Here is a 23,285-nt window from a genome sequence, read left to right as displayed (position 1 = left end):
CGAACAGTCTGCCTATGTTCACATATGTCTCTCCACACACATCATAACAAGACATACACAGGCCATCTGCTGTTATGCAGGGCTAAATTAATCAATGAGCTAGGAAGGAGCATCCATTCTTTAATTAAAGGTGGAAAGAGGCTCAGTCTCCTCTCAATAGATTTCCCCTTGTGATCAATAGTGTTGAGCTTGACAAAGGCAAATGTTTAATTGTGCCATGTGCGGAGCAACACTATGCTTTGATTAAGTCAATGCTAACTATTTGACATGACAGCACCCAAAAATGTGGGTTTGCAAAAGGTGCAAAAAGAACCTGTCACCTCATTGCACAGAATCTTTTGGCACCAGAATTCAACAACGCCAAGAAAAGCAATTATTTTTAGACTAAGTTCTTGGCGGATGTAAATTGGGGGTGATTTGCTTAAAGTCAATACTGCTGTGTACCCAGTGATCATTTGGCCAGCAGTGTCTTTCTTTCACAAGAATATCATGGCTCACTCTGTAATCCCCAGAAGCTTTGGCGGGAGGGATTAATTGAGTTTGCTTCTTCCATCCTTTGTTATTTTATTTTTCCTCTTAGGCTTATTCGCCCATCATAAAGCCATTCAAGAACTTGGCATTTTGTGCCACTTGAATGGGCTTCAAATAGCAGATTTAACTGCAGGGGAAAATTGATGTGAATTAAAACCAGTGCTCCAAGCCTGAGCTCCGATTCAAAAGAACATCCATTTGTTTCAGGATCAAACTATTCATTCAGTGCATTTTAAAATAGTAGCTAGAAAAAACAAAACACTGGCAGGATATGAAAATGAATCAATTCCCAGGAACTTACAAGTTCCAGATTTAGAAGTTTGGAAACAATTTTGTCAAACACTCCTCTGTCATTTTCCTCGTATATTCTCATGGCAATCTTCTGGACAATGTCTTCAGCAGTCAGCGGAGTGCCATCCAATTGATGCAATCCATCTGGGTCATCTGAAAGTGAGACACAGTTTAAACAAGCGGTGCCCAGCTGTGGGACTGAAAGTTGTGTGGTGCAGTGTTGGGTTATGGCAAGGGAGACCCAGGTTCAAATACCCGCTAAGCAAGAAGCTAACCTTGGGCCAGTAACTATTTCTTAGCCTAACCTAACACTCAGGGTTGTTGTGTGGTGGATACTGTACATTGACATGTTGGCAACCTTCAGTCTCGAAAGACTATGGTATCGCACTCTGAATGGTGGTTCTGGAACAGCGTCTAGTGTGGCTGAAAAGGCCAATTCGGGAGTGACAATCCTTTCCACACTGGGAGCAAGTGCAGTCTGTCCCTGGTCTGTCTCCCTGGCTATGGGCCTTCCTTCTTTGCCTCTTTGCCTCAGACTGTTGGCCAAGTGTCTCTTCAAACTGGGAAAGGCCATGCTGCACAGCCTGCCTCCAAGCGGGCCGCACAGAGGCCAGGGTTTCCTACCTGTTGAGGTCCACTCCTAAGGCCTTCAGATCCCTCTTGCAGATGTCCTTGTATTGCAGCTGTGGTCTACCTGTAGGGCGCTTTCCTTGCATGAGTTCTCCGTACTGTACATTGGGTAAACAATATATACTGCCCTATTTATTGTTCACATTGGGTAAACAATATATACTGTTTACAATAAATTTCATAAATGGTAAAACTTATAAGTTAGAGAGCCAGGGTTAGGAGACATAGCAAGAGAGTCAGGGTGGTGTAGGGTTGGGGTGTTGGATTAGAACAGAAAAATTCATGTCCAAATCACCATCAAGATAACTGGGGTGACCCTGGGCCAGTCGTTCAGCCTAACCTGGGATTGTTCTGAGGATACAACAAGGGTGGGGGGATAATATATACTGCCCTGAACTCACTCAAAGAAGGCTGGGATAAAAATAATAGGTGAGTATTAGTTATAATTTACCCAATTATTCTGGAATAACTAATAGGGATGCTTGCACAATGCATTTCTGGAGAGATAGTGGCCAATTCCAATTCTCCACCTGTCAAACGGCAAGGGAGTTTGAAACCTTTTTGAGATTCCGGAGAGCCAGTGGCAATCAGAGTAGGCAATAATGGGATATAACTAGTGAGGAGAAAGCTTTCTGTACTGATGTGCTTCAAATTCATTCATTCATCTGAATTCATGTGCCTGATCTAGTGATGTCCTGTAGGCCCAGAGCTGTGGGGTGCTCAGGGATCTCCCACATCTGCAATGGCTTTTCTTATTCATTCCAACAGAGCAGGTGGTTTTGCAAGCCAGACCCTTTTTGTGAATGCTGCTGCTCCCTCTATTGACGCGAATGGGGGAATCTGCACATGCAGGAGTGATGATGTCACTGTGTTCCAAATTATTCTGACAATCAAAGAAAAAAAATGTCTTTTTGAACATGGTCCAAAGGGACATTAAATATATTGACAAATCATAATGACAAATGAACGTTATGCACAAAAGGCATGTACAAGAATCTTTACGAAATACTGACAGCAACTGTTACCCTGCACATGCCCGATCTCATCTGATCTCGGAAGCTAAGCAGCGTCCGGCCTGGTTAGTACTTGGATGGGAGACCACTTGGGAATACCAGGTGCTGTAGGCTTATACCACAGTCTTTCCAGACTGAAGGTTGCCAACCAACCAACCAACTGACACTCTAGAAGAAGTCTGTTACTGCCTTTCATGGTTCTAATGGCATATGGAGCTTGCTATGCATTTGAAATACATCAGTGATAATGGGCTGGGATTTGACAATGGCTGAGATGTTCTTCTTGTACCAAAATGTGTTTGGGATATTGCCTGGCTTCTTTTTTTAAAATGACCAACAACTGAGACCAAGGTTTCTAAAAGTTTGCTTCAAGTATGCCTCCCCAGGACAGACCTATTAAATAGAACTATCTATTGACAGATTCTGTTCTTTCTCTAGATAGTTCTTCTAAGGCCCTTTGCTCTGCACAGTGACATCACCCATTACTTGGCAGCCCTGCAACTGGGATGCATTTCTACCCCACACCTGATCCTCTGAAACACCTCCTCAAGATACATCTGTTAATTGTTAACAGATTCTCCTTCCTTTTTTACCTTTCCTTTTTCCTTCTTCCCTGACAGTCTACCTCTTTCACTCTCATTTCCTTGCCTCCCTTTTTGGTACCTTTAGACTGCAAGCCTGAGAACATGGCCTCTTTCATTTCTAAGGCTGCAGTCTCATGCACATTTACTGGGAGTATCGCTAAGTCCAATTGAACAATTGAACAAATGGACAGGCATAGGATTGTACTTTGAATTCTATACAATGCCTAGCAATTTCAGGTGCTTTGTTATTAATTTTAATAATAATAGGAACAAATAAATGGCTTGAACGTGACCCTCAAATGGCTCAATTTTAATAATAATAGGAACAAATAAATGGCTTGAACGTGATTAGAAGCACTTGCTCCAGATGACTGCTAGCAGACCACTTAGCAACATGTAAGCAAACAGTCACCATCACAGTTACCTGGTTGTTCACTGCAATAGGTTAATATGGTTACCCCTCTGAAATATATGCATAAGGCAGAGGTGCCCAAACCCCGGCCCTGAGGCCACTTGCGGCCTTTGAGACCTCTCAATGCGGCCCTCAGGGAGCCCCCAGTCTCCAATGAGCCTCTGGCCCTCTGGAGATTTGTTGGAGTCCATACTGGCCTGACGCAACTGCTCTCAGCATGAGGGCGACTGTTTGACCTCTCGCATGAGCTGTGGGATGAGGGCTCCCTCCACTGCTTGTTGTTTCATGTCTGTGATGCAGCAGTGGCAGCAAAGGAAAGGCCAGCCTTGCTTTGTGCAAGGCCTTTTATAGGCCTTGAGCTATTGCAAGACCTTCATTCATTCATATAAGTTCATCTTTAATGTATTCATTTATGTAAACTTATGCAAATTTATTCAAATTTTAAATGTAAATTAATTCTTTTTTTTCCCCGGCCCCCGAAACAGTGTCAGAGAGATGATGTGGCCCTCCTGCCAAAAACTTTGGACACCCCTGGCATAAGGCAATGAAGAGGGCAAGGCCTGTCCATCTGTTAAAAGTTTTTACAGTTCCTACATTTTTAATGCATGTCACCAATAATAAATATCACACACACCTACACTGTCCATACATCTGATGAAGTATATGAAGCAGTGTCTGCCTAGGAACATTACTGCCATAAGACATTTGTCAGTCTTCAGGGTACCACAATGCTCTTTGGCTACAATCCTGCGTATATGTTCTTCAATTCCCACTGAATTTAATGGGACCTCCAATTTAATTGGAGTACACCCATCTAAGATTGCGCCGTTCATTGTTTGTGCTGCAATAGACTAACTAAGCGGATGCATGTCTACTCTTAAGTAAGTCCTATTGTGTTTAGTGGGATTTATTCCCAGGTGTATAGGAATGCTGCCTCTGAGACAGCCACTTTTCTAGACATTACTGAAAAGCACGATGATGCGCTGCACTGAGTTAAGCCATTTGGCTTCTTTGTACATGTAATACAAATTCAAAGCATAATCTTGGCATAAGACAGCTGATGAAGTACCTTGATATTTATAGTCCAGGCCGCTTTTAGTGGAGTCATAGTCATCCACCAGCCTGCGATTCTTGGTGGAATCTGCGTCATCCACAGCAAGTTGTTGATCATAGAGGGAGCTTCTGATTGATTCCCTTTCCTTTTCCTTTCTTTCTTTTTCTGATGCTGATCTGAGCAGGTTCAAGTCATCAGCAAAGGAATAATTTCTGAATTCCGGCTTGCTCTCTGAAAGATTTATCACACAGGTTTCACAGATCATCTCCTATTTCTAAGCCATCAGCAGTATGAACTTATTTATTTATTTAATGCATATATGCCCTTTCCTCCATATGTGGGAACCCAAGGTGGCTAACAAAATATATAAACATGTAGTTAATAAGAAAAACAAAATTTACCTGCAAGGGCTATTTTTTTCATTCTGTCTGCCTCTGCTTCAGCGATCTGTTTGGGACAAAATATTGCAACCATGAGAGTATGTAGTCCCTAATTCTGATGTATTGAAATGAAGAACGTGAAACTGCCATCTTCCCCCCTCCCATCACTTGGCTTGTGCCGTTTATTCAAGAGTTTGTGGGAACATGATCCTAAATCAGGATCTCTGACTCACAGCAGTAACCTATCTCCTGTACTTCTCCTTCCTTCCCTGCAACCAGACATCTGGTAATTATTAATTTCATACTGATCTCACCTTTCCCCAAAAACTCAGGGCAATGTACTTGATTCCTCTCCTTTATTATTTATTTATTTATTTATTTATTTATAGAATTTATATCCCGCCTTTCTGTCCCAATAAGGTGCACATAAGGCAGCTTACAAAAGAAATCATCTAAAAACATAAAATGTATAAAAATAAAACATTTTAAAACAATAAAACACAATAAAACTTGAAACCCCAAAATTAAAACAAATAAATAAAATAAAATAAAAAAGCCATGCCCTCTTGTGTCAGCATTTAAAGGTTTCTTTAAATAAAAAGGTCTGAAGCCCCCACTGAAAGGATTCTAAAGAGGGAGAAATCCTCACAGAAACCCCATCAAGTAGGCTGGGGGTATGGTTGGTGTTAAGGTTCACAGAACTTCAGGGCTAGGTATAGATTTTAAGCCCAGGCTCCCTGGCCTCCATTGAATTCTCTAGTCTAGCAATTATACCACACTGGCTTTCAGATAGTGGATGTGATCACAGTGTGAAAGCTGTTGGGTTCCAGTAGCTACTGGGGCCAGATTCAGAAACATCCTAAGTTACATACCTGCCCTTTAAGAGGGAGTGCTACCCCGTCAACAACCGGTTTAATTTCCCCTCCAAGATCAGGTCTCTTACTTGCCAATAGGACCCCCCTCCCACCATGTATGGATTAAAGTGCAACTCATTTGTCCACATCCAGCCCCTCCAGATCCCAATTCAGAATGTCAATTGACAGCCTAATCTGAGCCATATCTACTCAGAAGTAAATCCCATTGTAGTCAATGGAGCTTACTCCCAGGTAAGTGTGGATAGGATTGCAGCCTGTGACCCTGGGATAAGATGACCAAGAGAGACAGAGCTAGGTGTCATTGGCCTCCTGTGAATCTCACCACTGCTACCTTTGACCTTGATGACACCGTTTAAAGTGGCACTCCTCTTATATTTAAGAGTCACTGCCCCTATTTTCCTGGAGCACTGACTTTTCTAGTGGCTTTTTGCTGGTGTTTTTGAGTCCTTTGGGTCAGGGAAATGTTTATTTTGCTATGTAAATAGCTCTGTGAATATCTTTTTTGTTGGAAAGCAGTATATAATATTCTTAATAATAACAACCGTAATAATGTACATTTTGCCACCATTATTGCCCTGCATGCCCTAAAATGTGCTCTAGCTCATGTTTGATTGGATTAATCTCAAATCTTTCCACTGTATCACTCAAGCCGTTGTTCAAGCTGGTTTGGTGTCCTCAGTTCCTTGGAAAACCCGGGAGCCACATGGGCTTCACTAAGCTGGAGAGGGCACTTAGGGGCAACTGTGACAACTGTCATTGCCTCATTTCAGAGGTTGACCAGGGCCTTGACACAGTCTCCAGTCTATGCAAGTACAAAATCCCCAAGTGCCTCTGGAAACCAGATAGATTCATTAGACTCTTTGGAAGTCCATTCTAATTGAACTGTCACCCCTCCAAAGGACTGAATTTGCAATGTGTCTAAACCCTACCAGTTATTCACAGGGGTGAATGGTTTCACAGATGTTTAATTTTGTAATTGATTAATCATATTTTATAATATGATAAACCCTTCTGGGACCATATGATGAAGGATGGGATAAATAAATGGAAATAATAAACAAATAAACCTAAGATAGGACACTGTGCAACATACATGCATGGTCTATGCTTGGTTTATACTTACACATCTAAACTCTTGCGGATAACATTATTGATGCTATTTATGTTCTCCCGCAGGAGTTGTCATTACGTTTATAATCCCTATCTCATTTGACTTCTCAAGAACCCAGCAAAGTCACGAGTGACAATAGTCTGCCCATGGCTATCTGAGAGGTTTTAGGCACTTTGGACATGCTCTGTGTTGGTGCCAGTGGACTTTGGCAACAGGACTCCTGTATTTGACTCCCTATTTCAGCCAGAGAAGCTACAAACAGAAGGAGTCATTGGTTTGATCTTTTGCTGTGCTACAAGGCCACACAGCTAATGTCCAGTGTACTGAAGCACCTCTGTGTAGCTGAGCAAGGTGAGCTGGGGAGCCAAAAGGGGCCTCGCTGGCCTTATATATTATATATGTAGACTGTCCTGTAGACTGAAGGACAGTCTACAACCTCCTTCAGTTTGGACTGTCACCTTTCAGAAGCTGACCAACTGTGTGATTTTAACTGCAGACCTGCCTCTGGTCCTTCTGATCTCTGTTCAATCTTTACTTTGGTCTGAGATGGACCACATACTTGCCTCAGGCCCTCACACCTGACTGCTTGCAGGCTTTGTTCCTTTGAGGACCTGGCACTCAGAGATGTTATTAATGTATCTTTAAAGAAGGAACATAGTGCTACATGAGCATGACTAAAGGAAGAGGGGGTGAGCTATAAATACTGGTGGGACCTCAAGATCCACTCATTTGGTATCCACTGATTTGATTCACCACTGATACCAAGGTCCACCTTTAAATGCCTTGTAGCAAGGAGAAAACGTGCCAAAATCCAATTTCCTACCTTCGTGCTGTTAAATAATTATAATTTCATTCCATTAGATTCCATTATTCACCCCATATGGTGGCTGAATGTATTACCCAGTGCATTCTGAGGTAACACTAGAGGAGCAAGAAACCTGTAAGTGGGTTTTTAAAGTTATTTTTCCACTGATTTGGTATCCACTGATTTTTTTTTTTAATCTACTGGGGGTTCCGGAATAGAACCCCCTAGTGGATAACAAGGCATGACCTGTACAAGCAAGAGTTTTTCTTTCCTACTTGCAACATTGTTTAAAATTAGATAGCCAAGGGTTACCAGTATTCTGATGTGTGGGAAAAGTAATGCCAAGGCACACCTTCTTATGCTCCTAAACCTACAATAGACAAATGCTGAGAGTAAATAATTTAAAAAATGGAAAGTAAATGCTATCTGATGCTTACATTGAATCACCTGGAAGTGGCTCTTAATGACAACACTGTGAGGGGTAGAATCCATGAATCTTGTTGTTATGTGACTAGTGAAATTGGTTTTGCTCTGAATTTGAGTAACCTTCAAGATACTGAAGCCACCTTGAATACAATCACATTTATTGTGGCACTATCTTTGGCTGACTTTCTCAGACACATGAACCTGATCCTCATGCATTTATTGAATTAGACTCTTGCCGACTTAAACCTCATGCCACATTATGGCTGCAATCCAGGGTGTGTTTACTCAGAAGTTAATCCTATTCTCAGGAAAGCATGCATCAGATTTCATCTTTAGTTAGGGATAGGACCCACTGAATTCAGTGAGACTCAAAACTAAGTAAACATCCTTAAGTTCAGTCTGAAGAAGCGCTACTCGTGGTAAGAGCACAGACGGAACTCTGTTCTTTGGGCTACAGCAGCTACTATTCCCATTATGAAATTCATCTCTTCAAACTACTAGGCTCCCGCTGACAACTAAAGGCAGAGTTATCTACTTTTCCATTCATGGTAAAAATGCCAAAAAGTATTTCTGCAGAAGGTGGGGTTACCTACCTGTTCTTTTAAAGGTCTCTCTACACTTAATTCTCTGTTGTGTATAGCTTTATCTAGAAAAGAGATATACATATACATTCAATTATGGAATATACAGACAGTGACATGCATACACACACAATAAGTAAGCCATATAAGAGTGTAACAATAGGCAAACCATAGTGTTAAAGCCTTCCTTCTTGATTAATATCCTACAAATGTTTATTAAATAGATTTATATATTTGAAAACTTGTGACAATGAAATCCCAAGATACCAAAACTAATTTGCAGGTATATGAGACTTAAAGTTAGAGAAAGTACAAATAATTTGACCAGTTCCTGTACTTATTGAAGGAAATAGTCTCAAATAACACCAATCTATGAGGGATCATCCCTGTATTTCCTAATCAGAAAACCAGTAGGGTTACAGAAGGATTGTAGCTCAGTGGAAGGGCATCTGCTTTGTATGTGGATAGTCCTAGTTTCAATCTCTGGCATCTGCACACAAGGCACAAGAAACATTCTTGCCTGAAACCTTGGAGAGCTGCTGTCAGTCGGTATTGACAATAGTGAGCCAGAGGGGTGAATGGCTTGCCTCCATTTAAGGCAGCTTTTATGTTCTTACACACAATTTAAAAACCTCATATGAGAGCCAGACCAAAATAGCAAGAGCCTAATCGGATTGGAATAATCGAGAGATTAAAAGACCTTATGACATTTAGCGCAAACCTCACAAAGGAAGACACAGGAATTGCTGCACTACAGATAAAGCCTCTGGGGGGAAAGAAACCAACCTAGAATCAAAGAGACTACTAGACCTTCATTTTTCTCCAGTGGTCTAGAAAATTAAAATGAACGAGCCTTTTGCTTTTTAACTTGGCCCACTAATCAGCCTTGATCAGCTCTAGATTGGTGGCAACTGATTTCAAAAGGGAGTGGTATATAATAGGTAATGTGTTGTCCGACCAGCCTGCTATGTGGAAATGAAAAAGGAAAAGGCTCCGGCTTCTCATGGAATGCTCAGAGTAGATTTCAAGCATGCACAATGGGAAGTTTGAAATGGGATCCCATGGTGTGAAGTTGAAATGAGTCAAAGAAAAGCACTTACCTTCTCTGGTGCCCTCAGGCATGGGGAAGCCATGTACCTGCACTATGAGCAATGTTAGAGATGGTATCAGGAAAACCAGCTTGAGAAACATCTTCCTGTTGGTTGGGTCTTCTTTGCTGCTTTGGCCGTGGTTTGGGGGAATCCTCGTTGCAGTGTCTGAGCAAGAGGGCTCTTCCTGATCCAGGGGGCGTCTATGTGGGGATTCTTCTTCCTTTAGGCTTCTGGGTTGATGTCTTCCTACCGGACAGAATGGATAGCAGCCAGCGGCAATCCTATGATGCTCTGGGAGCTGTCCAGTTCGCCTGGTGCTGAAGTCAAAATTGCTGCATCTGCTTTGGAACGGAGGGGTACTGCATTGTTTATTCTCCTTGTTTTCTTTCTTTCTTTTCCCGATATCAATCGCTGAGCTGGTTCCTTCCCCTGTTGATAGCCTCGGACAGGAGTGGGAGGAGAAAGAAGGGGAGGAGATCAGGGAGGAGAATGAAAGGGAGGAGGATTGCGGATGTGGGAGCATGCGTGCACCCGCTGGTCCTACACACAGCTCTCCAGCCTAGGCTAGCCTAGCCTAGCCTGTTGGATGAAGCTGCTCATACTGGATTTATGCCTCTGGATCTGCAAGCATTCCAAATCTCCATCTACTCTGCACCCCTTCACCTCCATCCTGGCAGAAAAAAGGTCATTAAACATCTGCTTTTTAAAAAAGTGACATTCACTTAAGGGATTCAGGAAGCATGTTTAAAAAATGATGTGTGGATCTGCTCCTTCTCAAGCACATAGGGCTGAGGTGGGCAGGAATTTCATGGTTTCAATATCGGGAAACTCCTAAAGCAAAACCTTAGGATGAATCGGGGAAAGGTGAGGTTTATGGTGAACGCGTAAATATGCAGGCTATTGTAAGAAGCTTGCCTTCAAAGATCTTCAGGTCCATTACAGTAGGGCTAACACAAAACCTATCTCACCACACACATTCTGCTCATGCCCTCTACAGATGGGGTGGTTTCATCTTTCTAATAGTTGCAAGAAATGATAAATCAATTTGGCCATAGTTCACATTCTGTCTTGCAAAGGTGAGTGAAAAAAAAAAATCAGGGAGGAGAACAAGATTCTCAAGGCATCTCCATGAGGTTCCAGAGAGCGGAATCATAGCTGCATGTTAAGCAGTAGCACAAAAAAAGCATAGATCACAAGATGTGAGGGGTCTGTCTTTTTCATGAGTGTTACAGCTAAAGGGCATGAAAGACATAGTAGCAGCTAGCTTCTATTGGCAAGCAGAGCAATTAACAGTAATTTTCCATTAAGCATTCCAGGATTTAATGTTTAAAATGTTATAAGTAAAAACTGGTATCATTTCACCATTTGTAGATGAGTTTTACTTGGTCTACACACATATGTGGTAGGTGGAAGAGGTTCAAGTTGCTAAAATGGACTGTACCACATCAGGCTGTAGGTAGGAAATAGTATTTTTACAAAACATTACCTTGCATTGAAAAAAATTCCTTGCAAATAGGAACTAGCACTGCAGGAAGAGCACTGTGCTAGAACATGTTTCCCTTATAGGTCATTGTTAAAAAATGATTTTTCTGACCTTCTGCCTGAAGTGGTACAGTCTTTTCTGTTAACTTGGCATTCTAGTCTACCACTTTATTCTCCTGCAGCTGCATACCTGGCCTTTATATCAATAGGTATGGGGGTAGCTGGCAGAAAATTCCTACAGGATGTGTTGAAAAGGGATCACTGGATGCCCCCCTTCCACTAGGAGCTTAGGAGCTTACTAACATATTATCTTACATCAAAAAAGTTGCAAGGCAGCCAAACAGATCCTGGGGGGAAACCATCAAAAACTGGGCAGTATCTGATTCAACCCAAGACATCCCTAAGGAATGAAGATGTAAATGTTCTAGAACATCCAAAAGAAGATGTAGAATTTGGAAATTTGCATGCAGGAGGCCAGGATAGTGGCCACTGGGAGGTGTGGCAGGGCAAGTAGGGGCAGTTACTGGCTCTATCTATATGCCATACCCTCTTGGGTCTGCTTGCATTTGTGCTAGCCAAAGAGCTGCCACAGGTCCAAGAAGACTCATAAGGCAACAGGAGGCTTACCCTAAGGAGGTCTCCTGATCACCTCCCCCCCCCCCACCATGGCACGGCTCCATGCCTCCAAGGCTCAGCTGCATCAGACCTGGTGGTGAGGGATAGGGTTGGGCTACTAAAGTACTTTGCCTTGGTGATGTCTTACCCAAATTTATTTAGCACTTGGGCAGCCCAATCCAATGCTTCACCGGCAATTTTGCCGAAATGGACTTAAAAAGCTCTGTGTCAGGGGATAGTCCCACCCCACTACTGGGAGCCAGAAGAACACTGGTCACTCCTCCCGTCCCATCCTCTCCCCACCCTGGAACACCTCCCTCCCACTCGGAAAAGCCACACCACTGCTCAGTGGTGTAACTTACCCTTGGGGTGTTCTCCCACTGTTTTCTTCGGGCTCCAAGGCTCAGTGCCAACTAGTACTGGTGCTCCTGCCTTTGCCATTGCCACTAACATGTTTTATGGCATGTTTGCGACACCCAGTGCCAGTAGTATGCTTGTACTACCAGCGCTGGAGTCCATAGGATAGGGCTGTAAAGCTGCAATCCTATGTGCACATACTTGGGAGTGAGTCCTACTGAACTCAATAAAGGCATAACACAGAAATTAAAACAACCTGAGACCTGGCTTGATGCTGCAGACAGAATATTGGCTTTGGTTCAGGGAAACATGGATTCCTATCCCAGCTCAGCCATGGAGCTCATTGAGTGACCTTGGGCCAGGCACTTCCTTTCAGCTTAACCTACCTCACAGGACTGCTTTGTAAAGTGGGAGGTGGTGAGAATAACATATGCTATCTTGACCAGGGCCTCTGAGAGGAATTTTATTGGGAGGTAAAAAGTTTATTTTGGGCCTCTTTTGGGAGTACAAAGTTTCTTTTGGGCCCTTTCCCTTCTCCATTGGATCATAATTTCTACAAATTACGATATGCAAAACTTTGTAGGCTTACACAAATGTGAATACTAGTCTTTACACAATGTATGCAAGCATTTTCTGAGATCCCAGTATATTTTTGGCTCCCCAACTTTGGATCTTGGGCCCCTTTTTTGACCCCAGGTCCAGGTACAATGTACCTCCTGACCCTCCTCTCACAGGCCTGATCTTGACATCCTGGAAGGAAGGATAGGATCAAAATGTAATGAATATTAAGTATCTAAGAACAAAGTATAACATAAACTAAACAAAATACTAGACATATTAATATTTTATTGTTAGAGAACCTATTGAACATGCCAAATGTTTCACAGGATTCATCGTCCAACAACACTGGAAGAAAGGCCAACGTTCTTATCCTCCTAAGTGGGGATGAGTGGGGAGCTCATACTGAGAAAGAGTGGCTTGCCTTAGGACACCTAACAGTGCAATGTGAGGTAGATCTACTCAAAAGTAAACCCTATTGAGTTCAACAGGATTTACTTCCAGGTATGTGTGTATGGGATCACAGCTTTCATTCATGACAGAGGGTGAGATGTGCACCAGGGACTTCCCAGAGCACACTCCTAGCCACTCCATGATGCCAGCTTGCAGGCCATGTGGTTCAGGAACACCTGGGAGCAATTAAGCAGTATAATTAGATACAGACTGCAGGCAATTCTGCTGCTGCTCGTCCCACAGCGCATGACTTAGCCACCTCGCTGAAGCTAAGCAGGTCTAGCAGCCCAATCATGTCTACGTGCATGTCTACTCAGAAGAAAGTCCCACTGAGTCCAGGACTAGTGAGAAAGGTCTGTTTTCTAGGATTCTAGTCTTATTCCATTTGAAACAGGAATTAAGTTCCCCAGTGAACCTTCACAGTCATGGGGCTTTGCTCATAGGCAGTTGTTCCAATCTATTTATCACCTATGGGAGTAGGTTTGCTCCAACTACTCCAGCATGTTATATGCAGGGCTGCTTCTATAGACTGTTCTGAACCAGCATTTAGCCCAAAATACGGCTGCTGCTGAGGGAATATATCTTACCAAGCTTAAAGAATTCCACTGGCTCCCAGTCCATTTGCAGGCACAATTCAAAGCGCTGGTGTTGACTTTGACAGCTCTGGGTGGCTTAGGACCTGTACACTTGAAGGTATCCTTCACCTCCACTTTCTCCAGCATGAGTGTGCCTAGACATGACAGTCATGCTTGCAGGCCCAGAGGAGCATCCGGAGGAGGCGTTTGAGATGAGATGGGTAGCCACTGAGAAGAGAACCTGCCTGGGCATAATGTTCCAGTTATGGAATTCTCTCCCCCAGGGATGCTTCCCTGGCACCTCCTTTGATGTTCTTTCAGTGTCAGGTGAAGGCCTTTCCATCCTCCCTGAGTTTTCAATTTGTGACGGAAAGTGTTTTCATTGCTTCTGCTTTTTATCCTGTTGTCTTATCTTTATTATTTGTCTATTTGTTGTTCTTGATGTACATTTTACATCATACATATGCATACAGAGAAACTAACATAAATATGCATATATACAAATATGCATATAGGGCAACTAACAGTCCGGTTCTGTGCTTTCCAGTGCCCAGGGCTGCAAAAAGGCAACCGCTGCATCCCATGGGGCTGGGAAGCAGCACCAGGTCTACTCAGGATCAGGGAGCTTTTGCTCCTTGACCTCGTGAAATACCCCAGTGGCCCTGATGGGTCTCTTCAGATCTGCGCCCGCTATTGAGTGGAAGCAGATTTGAGGAGACCTGTGTCGATTCTCCTGGGCTGGGAGGTGGGTTCGGATATGGCAGCAGGGTCTGCCGCCATTGCTGCCCCCTTCCTACCCCATTCCTTTCCCCTGCCCCGCTCTGCCCCACCCCAGAATGCCTCCCCTTGCTCTGCACTCTGCTGCCCGCTACTTGCCTGGAGCTCCAGGAAGTGTTTGTCCATCTTCCGCCTGGTGCTGGCTTAGCGTGGGCTCACATTGAGCCAATGCCAGCGCTGGCCCAACGGTGTTGCAGGCATGCCTTATGGCATGTTTGCGACACTGCACACTGGTGCTGGGCTGGTGCAGCCCCTAATGCTGCAGTCTTATCCACACCTACCTGGGAATAAGCCCCATTGACTTCAATGATACTTATATATGAGTAGACATGCATAGGCTTGGGCTCCCAGCCTACACAGGCTTCACTATTCACCAGTAGAGGAGACACCTATATCCGTGCAAATGAAAGTACACATAGAGCTTCTCCTTCTGCTGAAGTCAATTAGGCAACTTGTTTGTGCAAGGACACTTGCACCAGAGTTCTGGATCTGGAACAGTACAAAAAAAACATTCCTTGTTTTACTGAATATGCTGCTCTATACCCAACGTGGCTATCTATGTACTTTCCTCTTAGGGTCTCCTTTCACACTCCTGAGAGATTTCTCCATCCATCCACCCTAACACCCCTCACTCATTTATGCTTCCTCTTCTGAAGATGCATTATCCATTACCTAAATTTTCAAATAATGGAAAAAGAACCCTCAAATGATAGGATGGGATTGGAATAAATCATGCAGATGATAGGAAAAATAGATTTGCATGAATATTATTTAAGTGACTGATTTATTTTGAATGTACCTTTGGGATTTCCTGCTCACAGAGCAGGAAGAGCTGAGCCTCGAGACTGATTGATTTCTAGAAGAAATATTCCCCTGCTCCTTCCTTCACAAGGAAGCCGAAGGTTGCTCACAGAAACATACATGTCTATAAAACAATTTAATGCGAAAATCCATAAAACAGAAACACACACCATAGAAAAGCAATACACAACAAATCTAAACCAGTCCCTTGAGGCGATACAACAACGGGATGTAAAGCAGCATTTGACAGGTGAATGGAGCGGAATCTGGAGCAGGGTTTTGATGGGATTAGAATTTGTATGGGCAAACACTCTCTTAAGATCCCTGTGAGTGACAGGCTGGAGACAGAAAAAGATGCTTTGCAGAGCTGAAGGTGGTTTGAAACAGGGATTCTTGGCTATTTATAATAAGTGTACTCATCCTACTCTCACCTCTGATGAACATGTTTTTCAGGGTTCTATGAAATCTGTTTGGCCAGAAGTGATGTTGGGACAAACAATATTATTTGAATCACAGGAAGCAAAACCACTCTGAGAACCACTTTTTACTACCCTGTATTTGCAAGGAAGCCCCCTTTGCCTGAAATTATTTAGCCAGTGGGTATCTTTCACAGGAGGTGCTTTCCAGTTTGTGCCATGAATCCTTCCTGCAAGCTTGGCAATTGGGATAGCTGCAGGCAGAAGTTACAGGAAAAAACTCTCCCAACTTTGAACCATGCTAAGGCCTTATCTGCACCAACCTTTTACCATCGATCATTTACTGGTAAAGTGGAGTCATGCTATTGGCACTGAGAGAGCCCAAAGCATCAAGGAGGGCCTTGAACTTGGGCTCTCAGCTGTCAGGTTCCAGCATCTTAACTCCTGCAATGCCAGTGCTCTGATACTATGGCAAACTTGGCAGACTGACCTTTCTGCTGAAGGTGCCGTCTAGTCTGAAGCACCAGCTAACCAGAGTATTTGATCAGTTGACACCCAGGGCCAATCCTTGTTTACTAGGCCCTATAAAGACCTGGCTTTGCAGTTTATCCCTCAACCTGAACAATTTGTCTCTGGTGTCACAATACCATTCAAGTCTCAACTTCCTGTCCCTGATTGCTGCCTGGTTTTTTTTGACTATAGATCTACTTTTGGCCCTCTTGATCACATATTACTGTGGTGAATCTTGGGCTCTGCCTCTATCCCTCTTGATCCCCAATTGCTGCTCTGGAACTCAGCCCCTGATTTTAGACCATGCACCTACTTGGAGTGATAGCCAGCTCCCCCCCCCCCCCCCGGGGCTCAGTACCCAATACTCTTGAGTCTGACCCTTGCTGAGACCTTACAGTAGTGGTTCCCAAACTTTTTCAACTTGCAGATCCTTTGCCCTACTGGGCCATTCACTGGCTCCCCATTAGGGCTACAATCTTATACAATGTAAAGGACATCGAGTTTTTGTGAGGATTCTGGATCCCCTGGATGGTTTCCAGCGAGCCACAGCTCATGGTTTGGGAACCACTGCCTTACAGGAAAGGTGTTGTGATATTTCACTATCACAGGCACAACAAACATGGTTGTGGGCAGAAGTTCCATGAAGCAGTTCTTGACATCTTCAGATGGGGCAAGGAAAGACTTCAGTCTGAAATTCTGAAGCGCTGGCACTTTAAAGACATTCCACTACTAGTCAGCACTGATTATACTAAACTAGGTGGACCAACAGTCTGACTCAGTATCAGGGCAGCGTCTTATGCTCCTTGATTACTGTCTTTGAAGTTCTGAAACCTCACATACTGACAAGCCACAATAGCTGATGTGCTGGGAAATGCCTCATGGTTTGGGAACCACTGCCTTACAGGAAAGGTGTTGTGAAATTTCACTATCACGGGCACAACAAACATGGTTGTGGGCAGAAGTTCCATGAAGCAGTTCTTGACATCTTCAAATGGGGCAAAGAAAGACTTCAGTCTGAAATTTTGAAGCGCTGGCACTTTAAAGACATTCCACTACTAGTCAGCACTGATTATACTAAACTAGGTGGACCAACCATCTGACTAGAACCATCTAAGGAGCTTCTTATGCTCCTTGATTACTGTCTTTGAAGTTCTGAAACCTCACATACTGACAAGCCACAATAGCTGAAGTGCTGGGAAATGCCATGGAAAATGCAAAAGGAGATCACATTTCACATCACTCTGAAAATTTTTTAAAGGGAGAGGAAACAAATCAGACCTTCTTTGGAACAGCAGGGCTCTCAAGAAACACAGTTAGAATCACACCCACATATCCCCAAGGATCGACCAGGACACCTGGTGCATTTCTCACTTTGGAGCACTGAAAGGAAGAGACAACCAGATGCAGCTGAAATAGCAGCAATGGGAAAGAGTGCTGCGTCACAAGGGAAGCTGTAGCAAGATAGTTTCATGTTTCTACTGCAGTGGCTGGCAACCACATTTCCCAGAGGGGCCAATTTAAATCAGAGCACAGAACTGAGAGGGCAGGTTATTTCCCATCCCTTTATTCACAGGCTCCATCAGGTTTATGCAGAGCTAACAGGCAAACTTCTGTCCTGGAATGTGATGAGAGGCTCATATGGTGCAGTCCATGTGCTTCTGGAACAGATTCCCCCTCTTCCTGGTCCCAGAGGAAGTATCTAGGCAAAACAATTTCTTACAGTGGGTCAACTATGGTCACCTGAAGATTGGTTCAGCAGCAATCAGTTCTACTTACACTGTTCCACTTAATTGTTACATTCTGCTTTCTTCACTGGCATCTCTTTCTTGCTTCTCCGCATCTGGTTTCCATAGATGGGGTGGGAGTAGCATTTACACAAAACATGACTAATATAAATTAATTTAGAAATGACTGGTGTTCTGCTGGTCTGTTAGTCACTCAATTTAGCTGAAACGCATCACTGTAAATGTACTAATCGTCAACAACACTGGCCAAAGCAATCTTTAACATCAGTAAATGATTTTGCGTAAAGACTTTCTTTTCTAACAGACATCAGGAAAATCAGTTAATATGATCAGATCAGAGGGAAATGATTTATCCATGACACTACTGGAATCATTTTAAAATAAAGAATGGGAAGTATTAATCAATGCAGAAATACAGTGTACGATCCTTTGAAATGTAGCTTATAGTATCGTGGATACAGTATTTAAGCATCACAGAGCAAATCAATATTTTTCCCCTTCCAGAATAAAGAGGTTTATGAAACCTCACTTTGTTCTCCCTTTACCAACTATTTAAATGCCCGGTGTAGGTTCCTGCTGCATGTTTCTTACATTTTATTATGCATATTTATACACTTAAAAAAAATCCCTGAGAAAACTACCTATAATACTTACAGAGGTGCCATCAATTTCAGTTTACAGCATGTTATTTTAAGGCTACGGTTTTCAGCCTTTAAAGAGCGGAATCACAATCTGAAATGAGACCCATTTAATACTGTTTTCCCCATATGTTTGCCCTCATTTTCATTTCTTTCACTCTTTTCTCACACCCTCCCTCTAAATATAACTGTCAGCACAATCCTATGTGGGTCTACTCAGAAGTGTAGTGAGTACACAGGAAGTACTCAGGAAAGTACTGTGAGCATGCAGGAAAGTGGGTATCAGATTGTGGCCAAAAGGCGATCATAATATAGATGAGAACCGCTTTAGGTTAGGACCCAATTTATTTGTGGGTCACAACTAGCTGGTTGAAAACCAATGCCCAAGAAAACACTCAAAAAAACTGAGGCAAGTTGTATTTTGGGAGTCTGCTATTTACAGATCTTACTGAACAATGTTTGGCGGAATAGCAGGGTTCCCACAATTACCTTATCCTACTGGGTTTTATTTAGAAAGCTATGTTTTGGCACCACCTGCCGGCAACTTGAGAACTCTCATGATTATGAATATTAACACAATGTTAGTTACCATGATGCTTTGGATGCACGACAGTACAGTATTTTCTGCCCCAAATATTCACCCAGTGGGATTATAAAAGAATGACTTAAAAAATAATGCATGTATAATTGAAGAGGCTTCCCAGCAGGTTGCAAATTCCTTTCTGCGGAAAAAGACCCACCTGGCCACTCAACCAAGTGGCTGGGTCATTTAAATGTTCTCCCAGTTTGTGTGATAGATAGATAGATAGATAGATAGATAGATAGATAGATAGATAGATAGATAGATAGATAGATAAGACCTTTATTGGCATACATAACAAACACGAACACAACCACACAACAAAGAGAACAGTAGTGAGTATAAGCCTATGATATATAAGGACACATAGCATCTAAATAAATCAGGTATATTTGTCCCATGTAGAATATACTGGCCTAACATAGAATATACTGGATAGCTTCTCATGGGTCTACTTGCCACCATCAGCTACAGATAGACTACCACCCTCTCGGTTATATGACTGAAGACATCATTCAGTCATTATGGCTTATCACTGCCATCAAGAATTTTGAAACTGTTTTCATATCTGAGGGTGAGCAATCATTTAATAATAGTAATTTTTACCACATCTGGAAGACCCACCCTATTAACCAGAATGGGCATTAGATAGGTGGAGTGGGCACTATTATGCCAAGGACAGTAGAAAAATATATGTGGAAGAGATTTAACCAACCCCATGTTACAAGGGCAAAGATGTTCTTGATAGGGAATCTTACTATATCTCCCAGCTGTCACTCTTGAGGGAATAATGTTGAACTTTGCCAGGGTTATGGCACAACGTTCGCTGGGGTCTGTCAGTGAAAAAAAGATAAATTGCCATTTTCCCAAACTGATATGGGATGGAATGATATAAGGGCGAGCAAACCTTGTGTGAGTGGCTCATGAACGCAGCTCCATGCAGCTAAATCAGGCAGCAGCCTCTAGGCCTCTAAAACGTTGAGAACCACTGAGCTATAGTAATGTTGAAGGGATGCCCTGGATAACCATTTCATACTTATCAATATTTCACAGATGAAACACTCATTAACACCCAACAACGCAAAAATTCTTACTAGAACCTTTAATTTTGAAATGGCTCTGATTGTGATTATAGAATAACTGCAACTCTGAGCACACTGATTGGTTATGGGAACTAGGTGGTTATGTGGAAAAGCATGCTGGCATTTGGAACATGTGCACATGTTTGGCATGTGTGTTTTAAAAGGTTTATAATCTACCTTTCTCCTATCAGTTTCAAGGGCCCAATCCTATCCAACTTTCCAGCGCCAGTGCAGCCGCAATGCAGCCCCGAGGAAAGGGAATAAATGTTCCCCTATCTTGAGCAGACCTCTGTGACTGCCCCCCCCCCACAGGATGCAGTGCACACCCCACTGGCATGGCTGCATGGCACTTGAACATTGGATAGGATTGGGCCCCAAGGCAGCTCACAACAAAAGTTAAAACATGTAGCAGTTCTTTGGTTAAGAAACCAAACTGCAGCAAAACAACCCTAAGGCACCAATAACATCTAAAAACAACAAGGGACTGGAGAATGTCTATTGAAGCAGGGGACAGCCCAATCCTATCCAATGTTTCCTGGGAGTAAGCCCCATGGACTCAAATGGGACTTACTTCTGAGTAGACATGCATAGGATTGGGCTGAGAGTCTTCAGCATCCTCCACAAGACTGGTAGAGAGGAGGTCAGCCACACCTCATGTGGAAAGGAATTCCATAGGAAGGGGGCCACCACTGAGGAAGCCCTAGAGATGTCTCCATCTCCCACTCAATATTCAACATCTAGAGACCCAGGACACGGGGAGAACCTGAAGATAATACGTTCCAGTGCACATGTGTACACATTAATGTTTATTAAAGTGTCTCTAACAGGCCCAACAGGGGTCAATGTTTTATCAAGAACAGATACCACAAACAGCAACTCTGGTATATTGGGACAGTTAGTGAATATCCCGTTTGTACCACCAGTGGCCAGACACTTTAATCAAGCATCTGTCCCTAATGTGTGGTACAATGCTCCTTATTGGTTTGTAGGCCAAGACAACAACTTATCAAATATTCTCCCACAAATAATCTACCACACATCTGCCAATGAGATGTGGTAACATTCCCCTTGCTACTTGGCAGGGTAAAATAGCTGCCTAACCACATATATTTTTTTTACTACACAACTGCCACTGATATGCGGCAAAACCTTGGCAAAGTGTTGAGGGGGCATTTTACCACACCTCTGCCTTCAGTGTGTGGCAAAATCTACCTCACTACTTGGCAAGATGAGACAGTCGTTTCACCACATTCTCCATGGAAGTGGGGAAACATTCCCTGGCCTAACCCACCGGGATAGGGTGAAATGGCCACTAGACCACACTTTCCGCCAAAACCTTTGCCACTGGCACATGGCAAAACTCTCCTTATGGCTTGGCAAGATGAGTGGCCATTTCACCACAGATTTTTATCATGTTATCACCACCAGCGTTGGGCAATACCCTCCCTCAGTACTTGGCAAGAGGTGGCAGTTGCTTGTGCCACTTCTTCAAACACACATCTGTCACGGACATTTTCCCTTAGGACCTGAGCAGGCTGAGGCTACAATCCTATGCACACTTTCCTGGGAGCAAGCTCTATTGAACATAATGGGGCTTACTTTTGAGTAGACCCACTTAGGATTGGGCTGCAAGGGGCCCATTTCACTGCATATTCTACCACAGTGTTCTTCAGCCTTGGAGTTGGGACCCCAATGGGGTTGCAAAGCCTCAGTTGGGGGGTTGCAGCAACTTATGGGAATGAAAAAGGTTGGAGACCACTGGACTAGAGCACCACCAGGTAAAAGGGAAGGCAGCTAGTATACCCCTTCAGGTACCAGCAGACTGTGTCCCAGTTGTGCCAAAACAGCTTTCACTAGTGCCAGGCTTCCTGGTAACTTTTTCTGGTCTCTCTAACAAGAACATTTGGTTACAGTGAACAGTGCTGGGAGGGTGTTGACTTGGTGGGCAGATAGGGTCCTGGGAAGGGGGTGGATTGATGGTGGGTCCCCAGTCTCATACTACTGTATGTATGTATTGGGGTCATGGCACATAAAAGGTTGAAGACCACATATTCCACTACACACTTGTCACTGGTGTGAGGTAAATAGGATTCCCCTACCCACTGGGCAGGCAGACTGACAGCCCAATCAGGCAGACCGAGTATATCCACTCAGAAGTTCCATTATCATCAATAGGGCTTACTCCCAGGAAAGTGTGGATAGGATTGTGGCCCTAGAGCCTAATCCTATGCATGACTACTCAGAAGCAGATCCCATTATAGTCAGTGAGGCTTACCCCCAGGTAAGTGTGGAGAGGATTGCAATCCTCAGAGCAACCCTAGGTGTGCCTAATCAGAAGTAAGTTCTATTAGTCAGTGGGGCTTACTCCCAGGTAAGTGTGGATGGGATTGTAGCCCAAGAGCTGAATCCTAGGCATGCCTAATCAGAAGTAAGTTCTATTAGTCAGTGGGGCTTACTCCCAGGTAAGTGTGGATAGGATTGTAGCAGGAGAGCTGAATCCTAGGCATGCCTACTCAGAAGTAAGTCCCACTACAGTCAATGGGGCTTACTCCCAGGTAAGTGTGGAAAGGATTGCAGCCTCAGAGCCCCATCCTATGCATGACTCCTCAGAAGTAAGTCCCATTCTAGTCAATGGGGCTTACTCCCAGGTAAGTGTGGATGGGCTTGTAGCCCTAGAGCTCAATCCTAGGCATGCCTACTCAGAAGTAAGTCCTGGTGTAGTCAATGGGCCTCCTCCCGGGCAAGTGTGGGGAGGATTGGGTCCCGGCCTGGCCACGGGCTCTGCTCTCTTGCTGGCCAGAGGCGCTGCAGGAGGCCCGGAAGTGAGCGCGGAGGCGGCGGCGGAGGCCCGGAGCCCGGGCGGGCGGACGGGCCTTCCCTTCCGGGGAGCGCCGGGCGGCGGCGGCGGCGGC

General features: G+C 43.8%; 1 protein-coding gene and 1 pseudogene across 1 annotated transcript in view; one reads left to right on the top strand and one right to left on the bottom strand.

Annotated features, from left to right (window-relative positions):
• The window catches only part of SCG3 (secretogranin III), a 40,193-nt gene extending 30,309 nt beyond the window's left edge, over nt 1-9,884 (bottom strand). Inside the window, exons 1-5 of the mRNA XM_066636018.1 lie at nt 9,794-9,884; nt 8,706-8,758; nt 4,917-4,962; nt 4,531-4,746; nt 833-975 (exon numbers count right to left, since the gene is read on the bottom strand). Coding sequence (XP_066492115.1) covers nt 833-975; nt 4,531-4,746; nt 4,917-4,962; nt 8,706-8,758; nt 9,794-9,884 — 549 coding nt within the window. The remainder of the gene's footprint in view (nt 1-832; nt 976-4,530; nt 4,747-4,916; nt 4,963-8,705; nt 8,759-9,793) is intronic.
• LOC136659520 (5S ribosomal RNA) lies at nt 2,460-2,579 on the top strand (annotated as a pseudogene).
• Nucleotides 9,885-23,285: the final 13,401 nt, after the last annotated feature.

Source organism: Tiliqua scincoides, chromosome 8 (assembly GCF_035046505.1).
Source record: "Tiliqua scincoides isolate rTilSci1 chromosome 8, rTilSci1.hap2, whole genome shotgun sequence".
Classification (NCBI taxonomy): Eukaryota; Metazoa; Chordata; class Lepidosauria; order Squamata; family Scincidae; genus Tiliqua; species Tiliqua scincoides.
Note: the sequence above shows the minus strand (reverse complement) of the source record. Positions and strands in the feature narration are given on the sequence as shown.